This window comes from Scophthalmus maximus, chromosome 15 (assembly GCF_022379125.1).
Source record: "Scophthalmus maximus strain ysfricsl-2021 chromosome 15, ASM2237912v1, whole genome shotgun sequence".
NCBI classification, from domain to species: domain Eukaryota; kingdom Metazoa; phylum Chordata; class Actinopteri; order Pleuronectiformes; family Scophthalmidae; genus Scophthalmus; species Scophthalmus maximus.
This window is the reverse complement of record NC_061529.1, coordinates 9,776,595-9,789,781: the sequence shown is the minus strand read 5'-3', so window position 1 is coordinate 9,789,781 and position 13,187 is coordinate 9,776,595. Positions and strand designations below refer to the sequence as shown.

The window sequence follows — 13,187 nt, the reverse complement described above, 5'->3', positions numbered from 1 at the left end:
TAAATGTTGGTTGGGTGTGGGGGCTTTAAGTGTTACCGATATCTTTTTTTAAATGGATATTATTCCCATTGTGTTCAAGATAACGAATAATGTAATGTAATTATTCATTCATTAAATTTTCAAGGTAAAATATATGTCGTATCAATAATACATGAATACAAAAACGTGCAATATCAAAGTAACGTCAACAGCGCCGTAAAGAACGTACGGGGAGGTGTTTTTTTAAAAGTTTTTTTTAGACCATACCATTATGGAGGGCAATGGGGGTGGCGGGTGTTTTTTCCGCAGTATATAACATGAGTTGTTTTGTATATTAAGTCAAAAATAGTCTTCGTTTTGTTAAAGAACACCCAACATGTCGGGACGCGTTGTTATTTTACTCTTCCTTCAAGAGCAGCCTCATGCTCGTGTCGTCACCCCTGTCGCTCCTGTAATGGCGCCGCCCTGTGGCGTTGTTTTGAGGACAAGGGCGAGCTGCTTCCCTGTCCCCGTCAGCGCTGCGTTCACACGCGAGAGGCAGACATGGCGAGGTTTCTGAGGCCTCACGTCAGGACGTTCGTCTCCTCACAGCTCAGGATGTCATCCGACCAGGTAACATACGCCGCCTGGGTGAAACACTGCTCCCAGCAGCCGACACGCCGCCGCCCGGGGACCATCTACAGCGCATTGGCCTGAGACGTGCCTCGGTGAAAGTGGATCAACAACTGTTGATGGCACCACTTGTAGGTCAGAGGATGTCCCGTTGGGCAGATTCAAAACAGTGTTGTGGATGAAGTAGCAGGGATTCACTTCAATCAAATCAACTTTTGTCTAAACGAAATGGCAACACTCGCCATTTTAATCAAAGCAAACCGGTTCCCCACAGTGTGGACTGGTTTGTTCCGAGGACTTGGCTGCATTGTTTATTACACAAACAGTTTCCAGTCTGTTCCAAATACCTGTGTCTCTTCTAACACCTGGCAAACAAAGAAGCCCTTTGGCCTCCATTGTGAAATGGCCGGAATCTTGACCTTCAGAGTTGGCCGGTTTTGACCTGTCCAACTATTAATGGTGGTTGGAGCCTGTGGACACCACACAGACATGTCTTGAAACATGAAATGTCTACAGAGAGTTTGTTGCTATATATTTACACTTAACATTTTCATTTTGGATGACTCAGTTGGGTGAGCTGGGTAAAGGTGCAGGAAAAGGAGGAGGAGGTGGAGGGTCCATCAGAGAGGCAGGTGGAGCCATGGGGAAGAAGCAGGCCGCGGAGGAGGAGATGTACTTCAAGTGTGTATTTCATTTTTTGATACAGCAACCAAATGTGGACAGAGAACCTTGACTCTACTACTTACTTGACCTACTTGTCACCATAATTTCTCTTTTTTTATGATGATCTTATCTCACTGTCCTCATTTCTCTCCCGTGTTTCTGTCTCTGTCCATTTTCTGTTCCCTTCCCCTGTTTATACTTTCCCATCTCTGTTGCCACCTGCTGCCATTTCTCTTCACCTGCACGCAAGGCGTAAAGAGCAGGAGCAGCTGGCTGCGTTGAAGCAGCACCACCAGGAAGAAATTGACCACCACAAAAAGGAGATTGAACGTATGCAGCGCGAGATCGACCGCCACAAGGGAAAGATCAGGAAGCTGAAGCACGACGACTGAGTGAGACCTCCCTTAAAGAAAAAATAATAATAATAAAAAAAAAAGAGTTCCTGTTTTCTCACCGGCGCTGTCAGACACCTTTTAGTAAATCCTTGGATTGCTGCATGCACTGTGTCACAAGGGCAGTCATGAATGTTTGGCTGACTGTTCTGTAAATGCTTGAAATTTATTAAAACTGTTCATGAAATGAATAATGTTTCCATGGCATGTTGTGACTTGAAAAAAAAAAAAATCTGTACACGTCACGATCATAAATCGGCACTTCCGCCCGCCCCTGCTTTTTGCAAAGGCAGCCCCTCGTCTCTTTCTATTCAGGGCATGTGGGATATAAAGCAGCATTTATTTTCTTGGAAAAGAACAGAGTTATTAGAAGAATGTAGAGTAGTTGTTTTTATTTTGGTTTGTTTTGGGGTTTTTTTTGTTTTCCCATCCAGTAGATTAAACCCAGATCAGACTATTCTGGCCCACACTCCAGTTCAGAAGGGGGCGGTAATGCGCACATAAAAGTTGTTTGCCAAACGCCATAAAACAGGAAGAAGACGAAGAAGAGATCTCTTTCTTTTCGCTTCGCACATGATGGCGGACCGGTCCAATGAGGTGTGTAGCCGCTGTGGAACCATAATCTCTTCTTTTTGCATTTTCGTGCGAGTAAAATCAGTTTAGTTACATGCAAACTGCGCATGAACGTCGATTAATGATTTTTTTTTTCGCCCTTTCACATTAGTCTGTATTCTAAGATTGTCCGAGACCGCTAGCCGTAGCTGAGTCAACGTGCCTTCATCATGGAAGCTTCCCTAACGACTCCATGTGTTAGCTCGTTGGCTAAAGCTCGTGTCCTGGTCATGTGAGCCCAAGTGACGCATGGGGACATTTACGTAAACTTAAGCTCCTTTTATCGTGTTTACACAATAATACATTGCTATAATGCTTATTCGCCCTATTGGAGGCTAAATCGCAGTTAGCGTGTTGCCATGCTTTGGCCTTGGTGCTATGCTAACGCTGGTGCTATGCTAACGTCGTAGCTTCACCGGTGGGTTCCATCCAAATGTTTCTGAAACTTGTTTAAATGTGCAGCTCTTGCATTTTAAGGTTAGTTGATATTCTTGTTAAAAGAGAATAACGCACGAGTAGGTACTGACTATATTGTAAGGCCTCCCCCTAATGTGGTCAACGTTACATTATTTTGTCTTTTTCACCCGCAGGTTGTGCTGCTCGATGGCAGGGGCCACCTTCTTGGACGGCTCGCTGCCCTTGTGGCCAAACCGGTTCTGCAAGTGAGTGTTTAAAAAAATTAAATAAATTGAGGTGTTAAAGTTTAAATAGTCTGCAAAGTTGCGTCCAACAGCCGCATGAACATAATTTCCAATACCATAAAGCACACAGTGCCTCAGTGCTGTCACCTCAATCTGTCAATGATGATCTATCTGAAATGCTCGAGTTGAAAGACCATGAGAAAACTCACATGCACTACCATCTGAGACGGGATGCAGGTGAACGTTAACCTGAAGTTTGTGATTTGAGTTCTAACCTGTTATCTTAATCTGTTAGGACACAAAGTGGTGGTCGTGAGATGTGAAGGCATCAACATCTCTGGCAACTTCTACCGCAACAAACGTAAGTAGGGTGATTTCTGTTGTGCCTGTTTGAAAATGCTTGTCAATGATGATTTTTATCACTATTATTCGAGTTTAAATGACCATGAGAATACCTTACATGCACTACCATCTGAGACATCAGCATTACACACCGAAGTGTTACCACTGTCTAGTGCCATGAAGTATTTGTAACTTGGATACTAAAGTACTTTTGCATCATGTGCCTGTCAACAGTGAAGTACCTTTCTTTCCTGCGTAAGAGGATGAACACCAACCCCTCTCGTGGACCGTACCACTTCAGAGCTCCCAGCAGGATCTTCTGGAGGACCGTCAGAGGTGAACATGTGGCACATTTCTTGACATGGAAACTTCTCACTAAAACATGAAATATGTTTTTATTACTGATTAAAACAAAATTACATGGAGGATGTAGGAAGAATAACTGAAAATGGGCACATTTATGGATTATCACTTGAGAAATTGATAATAACTCAATAGATTGTGCTCAATTTCCTGAGCTTGTTTTAAGTTTAGTAACTATGCTCTTTAAGTGGGTGTTTGAGATGCATTAGGTTTAGACCTACAATATGTAAGTTAAGTGTTGTGCTTAAAGGAGGATGAGAAACCATGTTTTAGGTATGGGTCCTTAACCCATTAAGACTCTTAAACCATTCAGAACCTCCGGGTTTTCTGAAAAACTCAACTTGCAATAAAGCCGTAATTTCTCAGTCTCTGAAATAGATGGAGACATGAGACATTTGAGTGCTTAAATGTGGGACTTTGGTAGTAAATAATTGCAGTTCCCTTAGAAACAGAATATGCTGGATACGGATACTTAACCTAAACATTGAACTGAACATGTTAAGTTTTGGTGTAAAAAGGCAACTCCCCCCACGAATTTGCTTCTGCTTCAAATTCTGAGAAATCGTGTTGTATTGTCTCTAGCCGCATTTCATCAGGTCAATCTAAACCACTGATACTGGTGCCCACTTGCTGAAATCCTCCTCAAACAAATCTCATTCTGACCCTTGGCTGGTGGCTCAGCAGTCACATCAGTCTATTTGATTTTTGTTTTAGTTCATATTTGTTGTCGTTAATTTGCTCCAGCACAACTTGTTCCCTACTTGACAGTGATGAGCACTTTATCCCGAAGCTGATCATCTACTGATGAGACAAACTTTTTCGGATCTGATTGCTGAGTGGAGTAGGGATGCACATTTGTGTTTGGACAAATAAACGATAGGTACAGCTGCACTGGTTGGTATTTGACAATTTATTGAACCAACAATTTCTCTTTGGTAACCAGGCATGTTGCCCCACAAGACCAAGAGAGGCCAGGCTGCTCTTGATAGGCTGAAGGTGTTCGATGGCATCCCCCCGCCCTATGACAAGGTGAAGATCACTGTACACAACGAATGACCACACATCCATATTCCATGTTCAGCTCAGCTGTCTGTGATGTTACCTATCACTTACCTACCTTGTTTGAATGACTTTTGAAAACAAAAGATGTCTGAGACAGGCTGCCCTGTCAGTGTTCAGAGTCGTGCCGTTTTTCCTTTTTTTTCTGACTTTGAATTTTGTTCCACAGAGGAATCCATGGTTGTCCCAGCTGCTCTTAAGATTGTGCGTCTGAAGCCCACTCGCAAGGTGAGCCTGGAATTTTTGATCAAGGAAAATTAAATGATTAATTGGTATTTGACAGTTTATTGAACTAACGATTTCTCTTTGGTAACCAGGCATGTTGCTACACAAGACCAAGAGAGGCCAGGCTGCTCTTGATAGGCTGAAGGTGTTCGATGGCATCCCCCCGCCCTATGACAAGGTGAAGATCACTGTACACAACAAAGGACCACACATCCATATTCCATGTTCAGCTCAGCTGTCTATGATGTTACTTATCACTTACCTACCTTGTTTGAATGACTTTTGAAAACAAAAGATGTCTGAGACAGGCTGCCCTGTCAGTGTTCAGAGTCGTGCCGTTTTTCCTTTTTTTTCTGACTTTGAATTTTGTTCCACAGAGGAAGCGCATGGTTGTCCCAGCTGCTCTTAAGATTGTGCGTCTGAAGCCCACTCGCAAGGTGAGCCTGGAATCTTTGATCTAAGAAAATTAAATAGGACCAGAGGATCTCACTACCGACTGAAATTGTAGACCATACTTTGCTTTAAAATTGGCAAACAATCCAATGAAAGTGCCTCAGATCAACTGCCACAACAGTTCTTACTTGACATTGATGACATCATTATCCCGAAACTGATCATCTATTGATGAGACAAACTTTACGGATCTGATTACTGAGTTGAGCCGGGGGCAAGTTGTGTAATAAGTTGATTCTTTTTTTTTTTAACGGAAGAACTAAATGCTATATTGATATAATATCTTGAAGTTCAAATCATTCGAGTGGTGTCTAAGACTAGAGATGTATACATTTCATTTACCATCTTTTCTGCAACCTCTAAAAGAAAACATCTGCTGTAGTACATTTTAGAGCTGCTGGTGCTATAAACATTTGGTTGGAGCCTGTGAAAACCACATAGAAATGTCTTGAAACATAAGAGAGAAACTTGTCCCTTTAAAGAAATGTCTATAGAGTTTGTTGCTATATATTTACACTTTACATCTTCATTTTGGATGACTCAGTTGGGTGAGCTGGGTAAAGGTGCAGGAAAGAGGCAGGTGGAGCCATGGGGAAGAAGCAGGCCGATGAGATGTACTTCAAATGTGTATTTCTTTCTTTTTACAGCAACCAAATGTGGCCAGAGAATCTTGACTCTACAACTTGTCACCATATTCTCTTTTTTATGACGATCTTATCTTACTGTCTTCATTTCTCTCCCCCTTTTTTGTCTGTCCATTTTCTGTTCCCTTTCCCCGGTGTATACGTTCTCCTCTCTGTTGCCACCTGCTGCCATCTATTAACCTGCAGCACAAGATCGACCGCCACAAGGGAAAGATCAGGAAGCTGAAGCACGACGACTGAGTGAGACCTCCCTACAAAAAGAAAGAGTTCCCGTTTTCAGACACGTTTTAGTAATTCCTTGGATTGCTGCATGCACTGTCACAAGGGCAGTCATGAATGTGATGCTGACTGTTCTGTATATGCTTGAAATTTATTAAAGCTGTTCATTAAATCGATGCTGTTTCCATGGCATGCTGTGACTTGGGTTGTACACCTTTTTCAACTTCATTCCGTTTTGTTGTTGGTCAGTGTGCTGTTTGTCGCAGGTACACAAAATTGAGCCATCTGAACACTTCATATGGGAACACCAACGTATCACCTTGTGTGCTGTATAAATAAATTTGTAATTTAAATGGCATTGGTTTCTCTATCTCTTAGTGCTGTTATAGAAAAGTCAATTATTCCAATAACAATTCATTGCAATTAGCTAACCCTAACAGTAATAATTTTAAGAGTTGTGATACATGAAAACAAGCTGAAGACATCTTGGACTCAAATCAACATTTTTCACAATTTTATGGCATTTTAAAAACTGTTGAGTAATAATAATTGGAACATTGATAACCTGTTAAACAATTATCTCAGTTTCTTATTCATTAAGGTCATGGGTATTCAAAGGGCATTGAATCAAGAGTAACGACTTGGTTGCAGATTCTACTGAATCTGTTCCTGATTAAACGCCCTTTGGAAAAATAAGTGGTAGATGCAGTCCTATATATTTGTTAACTGTAAAGGGAAAAACTTGGATGACTAGAGAATGAAATGAATGATTAAAGCATCATTAATTATCTGAGAACAATTTAATACCAGGGGCCCCTGGGACAAAAATAAGCTATAGTTCCCAGTGACTAAATGTTTGTTTTACTTTCTCACACCTTTGGTTTCAATATAATTTGTGAGTATGTGCTTGTAAATCACATTGGATTTCTATTTTGTAGACATGACTATCTGCTGAGGGAAATTGCCAAAGGAGCTGTGTGTAATCCAAAGGGTGCTGCTACATCTACAGCAGCAAACAGCAGGTTGACATATTAATTGTGAGTAATATATCAGCCCAATAATTGCAAGCAGGAGACTGCTTTTATAAGCAATATATTTTATATTACATACTATGCTGGAGTTATAGGTTTAAATCTGACCGGAGAAAATACAAAGGAAGCAAGTCAAAACTGGAAATGAAAAGAGCATCAAGTAATTAGAAACAAAATTCTCTTAGTGTCACTTGACATTTAACAAAACTTATTCCTCAATCCAACAGCCAATTTATTGGTATTGATAAATTCCCATTTCAAAACAGTTAAAATTTAAAACATTGTGAAAGACAATTGAAATAGTCTTATGAAAAGAAAGACAAAATAGTGACAACAACGACCCTTATAATAACATTTTTTGTGTTGAAGGAATTCCAGCGTTCATAAACTGTGTAGAATCAGGAAAGAAAAGAGAAAAGTGCCAAACTGCTAAAAAAAAACGATATTTACGAATATCTTTATTACGAATATAGATATTGTAAAGATCTCCGAGTCTTTACAACTAAACTATCTTGAGAAATTGTTCACATAAAGTTTAAAATAAAAAAAAATCTGCACACGTCACGATCATAAGTCGTCACTTCCGCCTGCCCCTGCCTTTTACGACGAGCAGCCCCGTGTGTCTTTCTTTTCGCACATCATGGCGGACCGGTTCAATAAGGTGTGTAACCGCTGTGGAACCATAATCTCTTCTTTTTGCCTTTTCGTCCGAGTAAAATCTGTTCTGTTACGTGTTAACTGCGGGTGATGCATACGGGAGCACGTAGTGTAATAACTGTATTGCTCACTGTTTCTCATTAGACTGTATTTTAAGACTGTTCGAGACCGCTAGCCGTAGCTGAGTGAACGTGCCTTCATCATGGCAGCTTCCCTAACGAGTCAATGTGTTAGCTCGTTGGCTAAAGCTCGTGCCCTGGTCATGTGAGCCCAAGTGACGCATGGGCACATTTACTTAAACTTCATGTGTGCACTAATCGTGTTTACTCTATTATACATTGTTTTAATGCTTATTCGCGTTATTCGAGGCTAAATCGCAGTCAACGTGTTGCCATGCTTTGGCGTCGGTGCTATGCTATGCTAACGCTGGTGCCATGCTAACGTCGTAGCTTCACCGGTACGTGATTGGTTAGTTGTACCGAGCTCGGGCCCACAATCTATAGTGTGCGTCTGAAGCCCGCTCGCAAGGTGAGCCTGCGATCTTTGATCAAGGAATATTAAATGAGACCAGAGGGTCTCACTACCGACCAAAAATTGTAGACTTTGCTTTACAATTGGCATACAATCCAATGAAAGCGCTTCCGATCAACTGCCTCAACTGTTCTAACTTGACACTGATGACATCATTATCCCGAAACTGATCATCTATTGATGAGACAAACTTAACGGATCTGATTGCTGAGTTGAGTCGGGGGCAAGTTGTGTGATAAGTTGATTCTTTTATACGTAAGAGCTAAATGCTATATTGATATCATATCGAAGTCTAAATCACATTAGAGTGGTCTCTAGGACTAGAGATGTGTAAATTCAATTTACCATCTATTCTGTAACGCTTTAAAGAAAACATCTGTTGCAGTTACTGGTTTGTATCAACAGTTAGTTGATAGTATTGTTAACTGAGAATAACTCAAGACTGACTATACTGTAAGACCTCCCCCTAATGTGGTCAACGTTACCTTGTTAGCTGATATTATATCGGATGTTAAACATCAATATTTTGTCTTTTTAACCTGCAGGTTCTGCTGCTTGATGGCAGGGGCCACCTTCTTGGACGGCTTGCTGCCCTCGTGGCCAAACAGGTTCTGTTGGGTGAGTGTTTTATTTATAAATAAAGGTGTATATGTTTTATTGTATATAAAGTTGCGTTCGACAGCCCCATGAACATCATTTCCAATACTATAAAGCACATCGGTACTGTCACCTCAATCTGTCAATGATGATCTATCTGAAATGCTCGAGTTGAAAGACCATGAGAAAACTCACATGCACTACCATCTGAGACGGGATGCAGGTGAACGTTAACCTGCAGGTCCCATTTGTGATTTGAGTTCTAACCTTTTATCTTAATCTGTTAGGACACAAAGTGGTGGTCGTGAGATGTGAAGGCATCAACATCTCTGGCAACTTCTACCGCAACAAACGTAAGTAGGGTGATTTCTGTTGTGCCTGTTTGAAAATGCTTGTCAATGATGATTTTTATCACTATTATTCGAGTTTAAATGACCATGAGAATACCTTACATGCACTACCATCTGAGACATCAGCATTACACACCGAAGTGTTACCACTGTCTAGTGCCATGAAGTATTTGTAACTTGGATACTAAAGTACTTTTGCATCGTGTGCCTGTCAACAGTGAAGTACCTTTCTTTCCTGCGTAAGAGGATGAACACCAACCCCTCTCGTGGACCGTACCACTTCAGAGCTCCCAGCAGGATCTTCTGGAGGACCGTCAGAGGTGAACATGTGGCACATTTCTTGATATGGATACTTCTCACCAAAACATAACAAAATTTAAATTGATAATGTAGGAAGAGTATTGACTGAAAATGGGCACCTTTCTGGATTTCAATAGATTGTGCTACATTTGCTGAGCTTGCTTGAAGTTTACTAACTATGCTCTTTAACTGACTGTGTGAGATGTGCATCAGGTTTACCTATATTTAGACCTACAATATGTTAATAACAGTGGTTTGCTTAGAGGATGACAATCCATGTTGTAGTTTTCTGTCCTTAACCCATTTAGACTCTTAAAATATTCAAAACCTCTGGGTTTTCTGAAAAACTCAACTTTCATTAAGCCGTTATTTCTCAGCCTCTGAAATCAATAGACATGAGACACACCAGAGATGCACACCAGAGATCTGTCTGAATCTTGTTTGATTATTGTTTCAGATCGTATTTTTTAAGTCTTGTCGTTAATTTGCTCCAGCACAATTTGTTCCCTACTTGACAGTGATGAGCACTTTATCCCGAAGCTGATCATCTACTGATGAGACAAACTTTTTCGGATCTGATTGCTGAGTGGAGTAGGGATGTACATTTGTGTTTGGACAAATAAACGATAGGTACAGCTGCACTGGTTGGTATTTGACAGTTTATTGAACCAACAATTTCTCTTTGGTAACCAGGCATGTTGCCCCACAAGACCAAGAGAGGCCAGGCTGCTCTTGATAGGCTGAAGGTGTTCGATGGCATCCCCCCACCCTATGACAAGGTGAAGATCACTGTACACAACAAAGGACCACACATTCATATTCCATGTTCAGCTCAGCTGTCTGTGATGTTACCTATCACTTACCTACCTTGTTTGAATGACTTTTGAAAACAAAAGATGTCTGAGACAGGCTGCCCTGTCAGTGTTCAGAGTCGTGCCGTTTTTCCTTTTTTTTCTGACTTTGAATTTTGTTCCACAGAGGAAGCGCATGGTTGTCCCAGCTGCTCTTAAGATTGTGCGTCTGAAGCCCACTCGCAAGGTGAGCCTGGAATTTTTGATCAAGGAAAATTAAATGAGACCAGAGGGTCTCACTACCGACTGAAATTGTAGACCATACTTTGCTTTAAAATTGGCAAACAATCCAATGAAAGCGCTTCAGATCAACTGCCACAACAGTTCTTACTTGACATTGATGACATCATTATCCCGAAACTGATCATCTATTGATGAGACAAACTTAACGGATCTGATTACTGAGTTGAGTCGGGGGCAAGTTGTGTAATAAGTTGATTCTTTTAAATGTAAGAACTAAATGCTATATTGATATAATATCGAAGTTTAAATCACATTCGAGTGGTCTCTAAAACTAGAGATATATAAAGTCAATTTTCCATCTATTCTGTAATCTTTTAAAGAAAAATATCGCTGCTGGTGCTATAAACATTTGGTTTGTCAATCTTTCTTCCCCATAGTTCGCCCTCCTCGGGCGTCTGGCACATGAGGTCGGCTGGAAGTACCAGGCCATCACTGCCACCCTGGAGGAGAAGAGAAAAGAGAAGGCCAAGCTCCGCTACTCCAAGAAAAAGACAGTGGTCAAGCTGACCAAGCTGGCAGAAAAGAACGTTGAGGCCAAGATCGCAAAATACACAGATGTTCTGAAACAGTTTGGAGTCCTTGTCTAAGCTGATTCCCTCTGGCCAATAAAGACAAATAAATGTTTATAAAAAGTATGACTTTCTTTTATTCATGAATAAAAAGTTTTATTTTAGGTGAATATTGTACACATTTATGGTGTGGGTCGCTGTGCTTCTGCTTCTACAACTTATTGAGTGTGTAATTAGAATAACATCCAACTATTTCCACTTAAGTGGAACAGCTGTGAATTTACAAAAACTGCTACACATTCTTTCCCGTTCTGGCAAATTAGAAAATGACTTTAATTCTAAGCAAGAGGGAGTTCCACCTCGAGTGTGAATGAAATATTTTAGGTACGTGTAGAGTAAGAAGTACATTCAATTCAAGCATGTGTTTTTATTTTTAAGGTGTTTTCTCAAATGTTATCTAGAGTGTTGACTGAAGTCTTCACTTCTGTAATATGCATAGAAAGTGTTATATCAAACTGAAATCCACCTGAGGAATTTGACACCATAAAATTAGTCTAATTATGTAAAACTATAAAAGCTCATTGCTATAAATGTATTGAGTTTGTTGGACACATTAACCTTTTCCCTCTTGGTGTGTACATCTGTCATTCACTGAGATTGGTTTTAGCAATGAAGTGCTCTATAAATGACTTATTATAATATAGTTAATCAAATGATTAACTGAACTGTTCCACCATCTGTCTCAATGTAACTAACTTATTTAAGTAAGTAAAGCAGCTGCAGCATTTGATGCCACACTATAGTTTTTCACACTTCACAAATAAAAAGACTATATGCAACATTGTGGCGTTCATTATCAGTTTAGTTACATGACTAGTGGATGGTTTTGTAAAATCGATTGGTGCTAAACTTCAACTGTGTTTTTTCCCCCCAACTGCATTTCCAGCTTCCTACCAGCAGAGAGCAGCATCGTACGTCGTTTGAAGAAAAATTATCTTCAAAGTAACGGTCAGCAACTTTGAGGCAGCGTTATTGAAGGTAAGAACTCGGGATGAAAATGTAGATAATCACTAATAAACAAGAGTTTTAATTAATAAAGGAAATGCACTGACTTTATAGGATTTCTTCTAAGTTACATGACTTAGTTCAAAGTGTGTGTGTGTGTGTGTGTGTGTGTGTGTGTGTGTGTGTGTGTGTGTGTGTGTGTGTGTGTGTGTGTGTGATTCTCCCTGGACTGCAAAAGATTAATATAGAACTCCTCAGAGATTGATTTTAAAATTAATCAAATATGAGTCAGTATAAGACACTGCTGAAGTGAACTTAAAAAGCTGCTCAGCATGGTGTTAAACTACATGTATAATACAAAAGTTAGAGGAATTTCCAGCCACTTCTGCTTGGGAATGAATCCCAGCACGTAGATCTTTGTTATTAGATGTTTTCTGAAGTGCAGTTTATCCCGAACAGCTCAAAAAGAATCACTCTGCTCTGGACCAACTTAATCTCCTGTGGAGGAATGGGCGGCCCTCACTGCCATCCTCTACTTAAAGCAGGATAGTTTATGAAGTTATTACCAACCAAGTCACTTGGTCTTTTCACCAGCAAGCACTCATGTTCCATCTTCGTTCAATTATCAGCGATCCAACCCAGAAAAAGAGTAGCACTTTTGCTTTTAGGTGGCTCAAAGTACCTGATAACCTTCGGACCCATCTACATCCATTATATATTTACATTGGCTTGTGTGTTTTTACATGGCAGCATTCACTAAAGCACACTGAATTGACTTTCTAGACTAGAGGACAAACCTGGCCTCCAGTTGGATGTATCTGCAGGTTAACATGGGCAACTCCATTTCGCAGTCTTTGGTGCTTGCAGGCAGGGATCAGTCTCCTTTATTCTGATTCTGTGATTTTACAT

General features: G+C 40.5%; 3 protein-coding genes and 12 non-coding genes across 17 annotated transcripts; all 15 read left to right on the top strand.

The window, feature by feature from the left end:
- The first annotated feature begins 432 nt into the window (after window positions 1–432).
- atp5if1b (ATP synthase inhibitory factor subunit 1b) lies at window positions 433–1,837 on the top strand. Its single transcript, XM_035610584.1, has 3 exons — window positions 433–591; window positions 1,160–1,272; window positions 1,505–1,837. The coding sequence occupies exons 1-3, from the start codon at window positions 523–525 to the stop codon at window positions 1,644–1,646; spliced, it is 324 nt and encodes a 107-aa protein (XP_035466477.1). The 5' UTR covers window positions 433–522; the 3' UTR covers window positions 1,647–1,837.
- Window positions 1,838–2,223: 386 nt separating this feature from the next.
- On the top strand, window positions 2,224–6,380 carry LOC118286255 (60S ribosomal protein L13a). Of its 3 annotated transcripts, XM_047337597.1 has the most exons (7): window positions 2,224–2,243; window positions 2,850–2,920; window positions 3,195–3,260; window positions 3,476–3,577; window positions 4,548–4,633; window positions 5,266–5,325; window positions 5,989–6,238. In XM_047337597.1, the coding sequence occupies exons 1-7, from the start codon at window positions 2,239–2,241 to the stop codon at window positions 6,013–6,015; spliced, it is 417 nt and encodes a 138-aa protein (XP_047193553.1). In that variant the 5' UTR covers window positions 2,224–2,238; the 3' UTR covers window positions 6,016–6,238. The 3 variants fall into 3 exon arrangements, with proteins under 3 accessions (XP_047193553.1, XP_035466471.1, XP_035466472.1); XM_035610578.2 differs by lacking the exon at window positions 2,224–2,243 and having other exon boundaries at window positions 2,852–2,920; window positions 6,154–6,380; XM_035610579.2 differs by lacking the exon at window positions 2,224–2,243 and having other exon boundaries at window positions 2,854–2,920; window positions 6,172–6,380.
- Window positions 3,052–3,130, top strand: LOC118286857. Its single transcript, XR_004785527.1, has one exon. It is a non-coding gene; the product is annotated as a small nucleolar RNA Z195/SNORD33/SNORD32 family (small nucleolar RNA).
- Window positions 3,299–3,381, top strand: LOC118286854. The gene has a single exon (XR_004785525.1). It is a non-coding gene; the product is annotated as a small nucleolar RNA Z195/SNORD33/SNORD32 family (small nucleolar RNA).
- LOC118286867 lies at window positions 4,367–4,443 on the top strand. The gene has a single exon (XR_004785537.1). It is a non-coding gene; the product is annotated as a small nucleolar RNA SNORD50 (small nucleolar RNA).
- Window positions 4,690–4,765, top strand: LOC118286861. The gene has a single exon (XR_004785531.1). It is a non-coding gene; the product is annotated as a small nucleolar RNA SNORD34 (small nucleolar RNA).
- Window positions 5,123–5,198, top strand: LOC118286859. The gene has a single exon (XR_004785529.1). It is a non-coding gene; the product is annotated as a small nucleolar RNA SNORD34 (small nucleolar RNA).
- LOC118286862 lies at window positions 5,471–5,546 on the top strand. The gene has a single exon (XR_004785532.1). It is a non-coding gene; the product is annotated as a small nucleolar RNA SNORD50 (small nucleolar RNA).
- A 1,414-nt stretch (window positions 6,381–7,794) lies between the features above and the next one.
- Window positions 7,795–11,399, top strand: LOC118286253 (60S ribosomal protein L13a). The gene is made up of 7 exons (XM_035610574.1): window positions 7,795–7,896; window positions 8,969–9,041; window positions 9,308–9,373; window positions 9,589–9,690; window positions 10,364–10,449; window positions 10,649–10,708; window positions 11,142–11,399. Exons 1-7 carry the CDS (start codon window positions 7,876–7,878, stop codon window positions 11,349–11,351), a joined length of 618 nt encoding a protein of 205 aa, XP_035466467.1. The 5' UTR covers window positions 7,795–7,875; the 3' UTR covers window positions 11,352–11,399.
- On the top strand, window positions 8,562–8,637 carry LOC118286864. Its single transcript, XR_004785534.1, has one exon. It is a non-coding gene; the product is annotated as a small nucleolar RNA SNORD50 (small nucleolar RNA).
- LOC118286855 lies at window positions 9,159–9,237 on the top strand. The gene has a single exon (XR_004785526.1). It is a non-coding gene; the product is annotated as a small nucleolar RNA Z195/SNORD33/SNORD32 family (small nucleolar RNA).
- Window positions 9,412–9,494, top strand: LOC118286852. Its single transcript, XR_004785523.1, has one exon. It is a non-coding gene; the product is annotated as a small nucleolar RNA Z195/SNORD33/SNORD32 family (small nucleolar RNA).
- LOC118286866 lies at window positions 10,183–10,259 on the top strand. Its single transcript, XR_004785536.1, has one exon. It is a non-coding gene; the product is annotated as a small nucleolar RNA SNORD50 (small nucleolar RNA).
- On the top strand, window positions 10,506–10,581 carry LOC118286860. The gene has a single exon (XR_004785530.2). It is a non-coding gene; the product is annotated as a small nucleolar RNA SNORD34 (small nucleolar RNA).
- LOC118286863 lies at window positions 10,854–10,929 on the top strand. Its single transcript, XR_004785533.1, has one exon. It is a non-coding gene; the product is annotated as a small nucleolar RNA SNORD50 (small nucleolar RNA).
- Window positions 11,400–13,187: the final 1,788 nt, after the last annotated feature.

Excerpts from the sequence above, each read along its gene's own strand:
- atp5if1b (XM_035610584.1), top strand. The coding sequence starts at position 523 with ATGGCGAGGTTTCTGAGGCCTCACGTCAGGACGTTCGTCTCCTCACAG. Across the intron at positions 592-1,159 it reads TCAGGATGTCATCCGACCAG|TTGGGTGAGCTGGGTAAAGG; the intron begins GTAACATACGCC and ends TGGATGACTCAG. Across the intron at positions 1,273-1,504 it reads GAGGAGGAGATGTACTTCAA|GCGTAAAGAGCAGGAGCAGC; the intron begins GTGTGTATTTCA and ends CCTGCACGCAAG.
- LOC118286255 (XM_047337597.1), top strand. Across the intron at positions 3,578-4,547 it reads CTTCTGGAGGACCGTCAGAG|GCATGTTGCCCCACAAGACC; the intron begins GTGAACATGTGG and ends TTTGGTAACCAG. Across the intron at positions 4,634-5,265 it reads TCCCCCCGCCCTATGACAAG|AGGAAGCGCATGGTTGTCCC; the intron begins GTGAAGATCACT and ends TTTGTTCCACAG.
- LOC118286253 (XM_035610574.1), top strand. The coding sequence starts at position 7,876 with ATGGCGGACCGGTTCAATAAG. Across the intron at positions 9,691-10,363 it reads CTTCTGGAGGACCGTCAGAG|GCATGTTGCCCCACAAGACC; the intron begins GTGAACATGTGG and ends TTTGGTAACCAG. Across the intron at positions 10,450-10,648 it reads TCCCCCCACCCTATGACAAG|AGGAAGCGCATGGTTGTCCC; the intron begins GTGAAGATCACT and ends TTTGTTCCACAG.